Here is a 9274-nt window from a genome sequence, read left to right as displayed (position 1 = left end):
GACCCATTACCTCCCTGCTTGGCACTCAGCATCAAGGGTTGGAATTGGGGGTTAAATCACCAAAAATTATTCCCGGGCGCAGCCACCGCTGCTGCTCACTGCTCCCCTCACCTCTCAGGGGGGTGAACAAGGGGATGGGTCAAATGCGGAGGACAAATTTCACCACACCTAGTGTGTGTGTGACAATCATTGGTACTTTAACTTTTAACTTAATATGGTGCAATGAACTACGATGGAGGGTCCAATTGCGTCAAAATTAAATAAATAAATGTTTACATAATTACTTAAATTACTTAAAATGTACTTAAATAATTATAATTGGAATTAAATAAATAATTGCCTTTTTTTTGTATGCAAAACTACATTTAATGATTAAAATAATTATTTTTATATTTAATTATTTCATGATTAAATTAAATATTTTACGGTTTAACTATTTCCTTTACTTAATAATTTATTATTTGTAGGGATGTCCGATAATGGCTTTTTGCCGATATTCCGATATTGTCCAACTCTTTAATTACCGATACCGATATCAACCGATATATGCAGTCGTGGAATTAACACATTATGATGCCTAATTTGGACAACCATATATGGTGAAGATAAGGTACTTTTTTAAAAAAATAATAAAATAAGATAACTAAATTAAAAACATTTTCTTGAATAAAAAAGAAAGTAAAACAATATAAAAACAGTTACATAGAAACTAGTAATTAATGAAAATGAGTAAAATTAACTGTTAAAGGTTAGTACTATTAGTGGACCAGCAGCACGCACAATCATGTGTGCTTGCAGACTGTATCCCTTGCAGACTGTATTGATATATATTGATATATAATGTAGGAACCAGAATATTGATAACAGAAAGAAATGGGGGGAGGGAGGTTTTTTGGGTTGGTGCACTAATTGTAAGTGTATCTTGTGTTTTTTATGTTGATTTAATAAAAAATAAAATAAAAAAACCCTATACAGATAATAAAAAACCGATACCGATAATTTTCGATATTACATTTTAACGCATTTATCGGCCGATAATATCGGCAGGCCGATATTATCGGACATCCCTAATTATTTGATTTTGATTTGATTTTTATTAAGGATGCCTATTAGCTGTTTGCCATCCACTAGTCTTCCTGGGGTCCACAAACTCAATACAATTACAAGTAAAAGCATATAATTATAACTGCACAATACAGAAAAAATAAAAGCATCAATAATAAAACAAGCAAACAATTTACAGTCACAGAATAATAATTACCATATAAATATAACTACACAATATAAAACCAAACAAAATCATCAACAAGCAATTATGTTTAATTATGTATATTTTATCTCTCAAACACACCTATCAAAGTCAAAATGTGTAAATATTAATTGTGAAATAATTACATCCTTATATCAATAAATAATGATTAAGTTTTACATTAAATTAACAAGACCTTTAATAACACATTTAGGTATTTAATTCTGAATATAATTAATTATTGACACATTTAAGTAATGATTTAAAGATCTATTTGTTTATTTCATTTTGTCCCATTTGACCCTCCGTAGATTATTGCTTGTTGATGAATGCAATAGTTTGAATCACACTTACCTTTATACACGTGTTATAGCTGTGTGGCTGCGCTTCATTCATTTATTTCATCTGTGAAACTCACCTATCAAAGTCAAAATAATTTAATATTTGACTAATTAAATCGGAAAATAATTAATTACACCAAGAAATTAACAACTAAATGTTTAATTAAATGGACGTTTACATTAAATAAATTAACGTAACATTTCATAACACATTTAGGTATTTAATAATTATTTACACATTTGAGTAATTTTTGAAATATTTATTTGTCCCATTTGACCTTGTGTACATTATGGATTTTTTAGTGTCTGCAATAGTTTGACCCTCACGTACTGTTACCTTAATTGAACTCTGTAGTAACCCTTTAATAATTAATAATGCAGTAGAACAACAGTGTCAGTAAAGAACGTATAAAAAAAATATGATTGGCATAAATTGAATTAAAAAAACGGTTTCTTTTTGGGTTTTTTTATGTTTTTCAGTAATTTTATAAATATATTACAATTAAATAGAATTTAGTATTTGAGCGCACGTCCTCTGTGACACTATTGTTTGGTCGCTAGAGGGCGACAAGACTGCTGCAAAAAATATATATATAAAAAAATCCGCTTTACACTTTTGAAATTGTACTACTGGTAATCACAGCAAATTACTTGCTGGCATGATTAAAATCAACTAAAAAACGAGTGTTTTGACACAAATGCTAATTTATTATCAGAATGTTTTACTTAAATACATGTCATTCATTTGCTCAAAACTTGGTAAGTTGTATTAAAAGTTAAAAATAAATTGCATTATGTATAAATGCAGAATAATCACGCAAACTATTTTGAGCCACATTAGATAAAAGCGTTACCAAGTTTTGAGAAAATAAATGACGTGGATTCATTTTTTTTAATCCTGTGTGACAATCTGACATTAAAATTGCATTTGTGTCAAAATAGTAGGGCTTTTTAAAAATAAAAAGTATCATTAATCTGGTTTGAAGAATAACTGTTTGGCAGTACTAATATATATTACTTTAATGTTAAAACAAAACCAGCAAATCACCAAAGAAAGGCATCGATAAATTCATAATGTATAACAATGGAAGAAGAGTACAGCACATTATGCTGTTGTATCATTAGTATAAATATGTAAAAGCAAAAGCATTACATATTTTTGTTTCAACAATTGGTCATTTTCTGCGGTTAAAAGGAAATGTATTTTCATTTTGATTAACGCACTTTCTCCATTTGGCCACCAGAGGTCGCCAAGTGATTGTGTTATATATTTCTCTGTCATGGCGAGCAGCCGCTCTATAGTGCTTTTGTCTCCATCTACTGTTCACCTGCAGTACTGCACCAAAGTTCCAGCACTGGTTGGGAACTCGACTAACAGTTTAGGACGTGGTGCTGTTGTGTGATCGATGAGGTTAAAGCCATTTTGGTCACATAGCATCTTTAATACCACCATTATAATAATTAGGATATCAAAAGTATGGAGTATACATTACATCATTTGCATTGCGGCACACAAATCGGAGCTGATTCATGTTGTATAATCTTTCTTCTTCTTATAGTCTCCACATTGTGCTGATAATACATTGAACGCCTCCTGAAGGAGGAGTGAGCCTTCATCGAGGAAGAAGAACATTTAGTCGGACATGTATTCTTAAGTTATATATTTAAAAAAACAAACTTGAATCCTATACTCTAATACTCCCCCATAGTAGTCATCTTGACGGACTAGAAAGTCTTCCTTCCCTTTCTTCTGTTTGAAATCCTTTTTTTTTTTTTTTTTTTTGCAGTGAAGTTCTTGTTGAAGCTGTGGGAACAGTCTCTAGAAGCCATGCCTGTTTTTTTTCGTTTTTTTTTAGTAACAGTCCCAATAACTTGTCAGTAGTCCCAAAGTGTGTGTTTGACACCGGAAAACCAAATAAAGAAAGCAAAGAAAAAAAAAAGAAGGAAGGAAACAAAAGGTAGGCTCAAAGTGGTAGAAGCTTCCATCACCTTCACGGCGTGTCAAGTCACACGCTGGTGATGGACGCCAGGCAGTTGGACGGCTTCTGGAGCTTGTCGGGCTGCGGGCCGGGCGGCTCCGGGATGGCGCGAAAGCTGAAGGGCAGCCCCATGCCGCTGGTGCCGATGTGGCCCGGGCTCAGCGCCGGGTTCTGCCGTCTATTGCTCTCCACGATGCTGGAGGTGTTGGACGCCAGGCTTTCGCGCGTCCTGGACAGAAGGGAGACAGCGGGACGTTAGTGCGTGCGTTCTGAGAAATTGACAACTGTAAATGTTCCTTCACAGACAGTTATCGATGCACTATGGAAGCATGTACAGTATTTACTAGGGGTGTAACTGTACACAAAAATTTCGGTTCGGTACGTACCTCGGTTTAGAGGTCACGATTCGGTTCATTTTCGGTACAGTAAGAAAACAACAAAATATAAATTTTTTGATTATTTACCAAATTTGTAAACAATGGCTTTATCCTTTTAACATTGGGAACACTATAATAATTCTGCCAACGTTAATCAATATTAAACTGCCTCCAGTTGTTGCTCAGATTAAATAAAATGACAAAACGTTTCTTCTACAGATAAAAAGTGCAACATTAAACAGTTTCAAGTCAACTCATCATGCTTAATTTATTTCAGCATTTGGGAAGCCTGTAGTTGATTTTTATTATGTAAATGTTCTATTTTTATCAACATGTGATAGCAGGGACCCTGCCATTCAAAACTAGGCTGCTGCATTTCTAATGATTAATGTAAGTAACTACAGCTGAAAAAATGGTACAATAGCAATAGGAGAGACTATTCAGCCCTGAACACCATGGAGTTCATGTAGGCTTAATGATGCAGTTACATTATTATATCAACTATCAGAGACAGAAACTCTTCATTTAACATAATGTCCTTTTTTGCTGCTTCAACACAGCTCAATCAACAGAAAAAGGTAAAGTGACATAACAGACAGGGCTTTGCTGTCCGTAACACACACACACACCGCAAAATGAGCTAACGTTACGCTAAAAGCGAATTAGCCTTCACCTCAAGCCAGGACTGCGAGCAAGCTGCGCTGTCTTTTATATTTCTAGAAGGTCAACGGGCTCATAGTGATGTTACTAGTAGTTGACTGGGAGGTGTTTATTATAATTTGGGGAGAGTCCGCTGCCTGATGCTTACCTGCTAAACGCTAAGCACTGAATACGCACTGCTGATTGGCTGTTACCGCTCTGTTTGTAACCAATCAGATGGTTGTGTGGGTGGGACAATGCTGGGTGCTGTGTAGAGGACTGACAGAGACCGAGGCAGAAGGAAGAGGAGGCGGCTACTTAATATGTTTGTGTGGAAACTCGTTCGGTACACCTCCGAACCGAACCGGAACCCCCGTACCGAAACGGTTCAATACAAATACACGTACCGTTACACCCCTAGTATTTACTGTTTGTACTTCCAAATAAACCAAATTCAGTACTTATATAGGCACCGAAATTGTGTCAGTATTACCGGGTATGGATTTACGTCAAATGAAACGGTGCTATATTTCGATACCTTTGTTGCATGTGACGTCACGTCCGGTTCGGGACTAAACGGCTCACGTAAACTATCGCTGAAGGAGCACTCAGGGCGGACTCAGAAAACCCCCCTCTAAGTACCGTATTTTTCGGATTATAAGTCGCTCCGGAGCATAAGTCGCACCGGCCGAAAATGCGTAATGAAGAAGGAAAAAAACATATATAAGTCACACTGGAGTATAAGTCGCATTTTTGGGGGGAAATTTATTTGATCAAATCCAACACCAAGAATAGACATTTGAGTGTACATAAGTGAAGGTGTGTGTTGCTGAGTCCGACCTGGACATCATCTGGACTTGACCTGGTTTTAAGAACCCTTTTGAACAATCTGTTTTCATTGACAACCTGGTCTGGTGAAGATAAGCTCCTTTAAATAAAAATAAATAAATCAATAAGATAAATAAATTTCATTGACAACCTGGTCTGGTAAAGATAAGGTCCTTTAAAAAAAAATAAAAATAAATAAGATAAATAAATAAAACACTTTTTCTTAAATAAAAAAGAAAGTAAAACAATATAAAAACAATTACATAAAAAATAGTAATTAATGAAAATGTTAATGGACCAGCAGCACACACAATCATGTGTGCTTCAAGGACTGTATTGTTCTATATTGTAGGAACCAAAAGTTTAGTAACGGAAAGAGAGTTAGTGTGGATGGGGGAAGGAGGTTTTTTTGGGTTGGTGCACTGGTTGTAAGTGTATCTTGTGTTTTTTATATTGATTTAATAATTTTTAAAAAAAAGAATAGACATTTGAAAGGCAATTTAAAATAAATAAAGAATAGTGAACAACAGGTTGAAAAAGTGTACGTTATATGAGGCATAAATAACCAACTGAGAACGTGCCTGGTATGTTAACGTAACATATTATGGTAAGAGTCATTTAAATAACTATAACATATAGAACATGCTATACGTTTACCAAACAATCTGTCACTCCTAATCGCTAATCTCAGTTTTTATAAATTACCAGCAATGTTGAAATTATCAATTTTCATAAGTACGGAAGTAATAGCAGGTAGCATCTTTTTTTTCCACAATGCACTTCTGCCATGACCCGCCCCTTGCCGAATTTTTATTGGTTGTCGTGTCTGTGTGACGATTGCTGATATACGCCTAGTCTCTTACGTGAATGAGGTAAATAATATCAATCAATCAATCAATCAATGTTTATTTATATAGCCCTAAATCACAAGTGTCTCAAAGGGCTGCACAAGCCACAACGACATCCTCGGTACAGAGCCCACATATGGGCAAGGAAAAACTCACCCCAGTGGGACGTCGATGTGGATGACTATGAGAAACCTTGGAGAGGACCGCATATGTGGGTAAATTTTACGGTAATGTGTTAATAATTTCACACATAAGTCGCTCCAGAGTATAAGTCGCACCCCCGGCCAAACTATGAAAAAAAACTGCGACTTATAATTCGAAAAATACGGTAATGTTGCAATTTTCATCACCAACAAAGCAAGTATGCTTGGTAAAGTAAGTGAGGCTCCACTCTTCCAAAATGCGCTAGCTTGATACTTATTTACATTGGATTTGCTATAGACGGGCTGCTATTAGCATTAGCAATTTTACATGGCGATTTCACCTCTGCGTTTACTAATGAAAACTGCAACTAAGATGCACGTTGCAATCAAACAGCTGGTGTGTAATAACAATACTTACAGTATAAATACATTGTAGGCCACAACATAACACTTCCTGTAAAAAGCTACTTCCAGTTAGACAACATACCTATACAGTACTGCCATCTAATGTCTTGGAAGTGCATTGCAAATGAGACTCAAATGCAGCAAGAAAGCAAAATATAACAATTGGATAGCATCGTTATGCTAATCGGCTTATTTTTTAAACGTTACAGTAAAGAATAAAATGTTACTATCAAACAATTAGTATTTATTAACACACACGAAAACCTGGAAATTGGTATCGTTGAGCACCAGTATCGATTCTCAGTACCCATCTCTAACCATAGAACTACAAATAGCACAATATTAGGTTTATATCAAGAACTGTAAACATATTTTCAAAAATGACAAGCATTCCAACGTTTCAAAGCAACACACTTTTTACTTTTACCTGAGTATTTTTGTGAAGAAGAAAGTCTACTTTGTAGGATTGCTCACAAAAAATAGCTTTTCATCCGAATTGCAGTTCTTATTTATTCTGATTCTAAATCTAATATATATATACACACACATATATACAGTACAGGCCAAAAATTTGTACGCACCTTCTCATTTCAATGCGTTTTCTTTATTTTCATGACTATTTACATAGTAGATTGTCACTGAAGGCATCAAAACTATGACACCTGTGAAGTGAAAACCATTTCAGGTGACTACCTCTTGAAGCTCATCGAGAGAATGCCAAGAGTGTGCGAAAAAGTAATCTGAGCAAAGGGTGATTTTGACGGCGTGGCAAAGTTGGTAGAGTGGCTGTGCCAGCAATCGGAGTGTTGCTGGTTACTGGGGTTCAATTCCCACCTTCTACCTTCCTAGTCATGTCCGTTGTGTCCTTGGGCAATACACTTCACCCTTTGCCTCTGATGGCTGCTGGTTAGCGCCTTGCATGGCAGCTCCCGCCATCAGTGTGTGAATGTGTGTGTGAATGGGTAAATGTGGAAATACTGTCAAAGCACTTTGAGTACCTTGAAGGTAGAAAAGCGCTATACAAGTATAACCCATTTATCATTTATGTTTTCAGTTATTTCACATGTTATTTTCACATGTGTTCATTCATAGTTTTGATGCCTTCAGTGAAAATCTACAATGTAAATAGTCATGAAAATAAAGAAAACGCATTGAATGAGGATGTGTCCTAACTTTTGGCCTGTACTGTATGTACAGTATTCTTTTTTTTTTCAAGAATCTATTTTTAAAACACACTTTTAGGCCTTCTCCATGCTTACTTGCTGCACACAGAAGTCATTCATCAGCAACCAAAATGAGGTTTTATAACCTGGAACCTCTTTTTGAAAAGGTTTTATTAGAATTATTCAACCAAAAATTACATTGCAAGAATCTTTTTGATTCAAGTTTTGAGTTGAATCAAGAATCGATTCTGAATTGATTCGTCACCCCAGGAATCAGAATTGGATTGAATGATGAGGTACTTATATTCCCACCACTACTACTTTTACTGCATTACATTGGGTTTCATTCCAAATGCTACATTTACATCATCATTATATTTGCTGGCAAAGACACATTCTTTTGGCTTGTTAGAGACTTTGGGTCACATGACTCTGGTTCAGCCATCCAACGTAAACACTAGTGACCTTTGACTCCTTTCCACTCATTAAACACAGCCTGGCAGTCACATGACCACACTCAAACTCCACACTGTAAAAAGTGACATGATGTCATACCTCTTCAATATTTACTTACAAACCACGAAAAATAACATTTATTTCATCATCTGTGTCAGTGGAAATGTTCACATTTCAGCCTGCAAGAATTGCACTTCCAACGAGAGAAAACATGTTGCGGTGAATTGGCGACATGTTTTATATTTTAGCTAACGTAATGATAACATTAGCCCTGATATAACGTCATAAGTCACTGTATATGTACAGTATATTGCCAAAAGTATTTGGCCACCCATCCAAATGATGAGAATCAGGTGTCCTAATCACTTGGCTACAGGTGTATAAAATCAAGCACTTAGGCATGGCGACTGTTTCTACAAACATTTGTGAAAGAATGGGCCGCTCTCAGTGATTTCCAGCGTGGAACTGTCATAGGATGCCACCTGTGCAACAAATCCAGTCGTGAAATTTCCTCGCTCCTAAATATTCCAAAGTCAACTGTCGGCTTTATTATAAGAAAATGGAAGAGTTTGGGAACAACAGCAACTCAGCCACCAAGTGGTAGCCCACGTAAACTGACAGAGGGGTCAGCGGATGCTGAAGTGCATAGTGCAAAGACTTTCTTCTGCACAGTCAGTTGCTACAGAGCTCCAAACTTCATGTGACCTTCCAATTAGCCCACGTACAGTACACAGAGAGCTTCATGGAATGGGTTTCCATGGCCAAGCAGCTGCATCTAAGCCATACATCACCAAGTCCAATGCAGAGCGTGGGATGCAGTGGTGTAAAGCACATCACTCCAGCCTT

General features: G+C 36.1%; 1 protein-coding gene across 3 annotated transcripts in view; it reads right to left on the bottom strand.

Annotated features, from left to right (window-relative positions):
- Nucleotides 1-3343: 3343 nt before the first annotated feature.
- Nucleotides 3344-9274, bottom strand: part of stox2a (storkhead box 2a) — a 46513-nt gene continuing 40582 nt past the window's right edge. For all 3 annotated transcript variants that reach the window (XM_062026670.1, XM_062026672.1, XM_062026671.1), the window contains exon 4: nt 3344-3798. In XM_062026670.1, coding sequence (XP_061882654.1) covers nt 3597-3798 — 202 coding nt within the window. In that variant the 3' untranslated portion in view covers nt 3344-3596. The remainder of the gene's footprint in view (nt 3799-9274) is intronic.

The sequence above is a fragment of the Entelurus aequoreus genome, linkage group LG18 (assembly GCF_033978785.1).
Source record: "Entelurus aequoreus isolate RoL-2023_Sb linkage group LG18, RoL_Eaeq_v1.1, whole genome shotgun sequence".
NCBI lineage: Eukaryota > Metazoa > Chordata > Actinopteri > Syngnathiformes > Syngnathidae > Entelurus > Entelurus aequoreus.
This window is presented reverse-complemented; position numbering and strand designations above follow the sequence as displayed.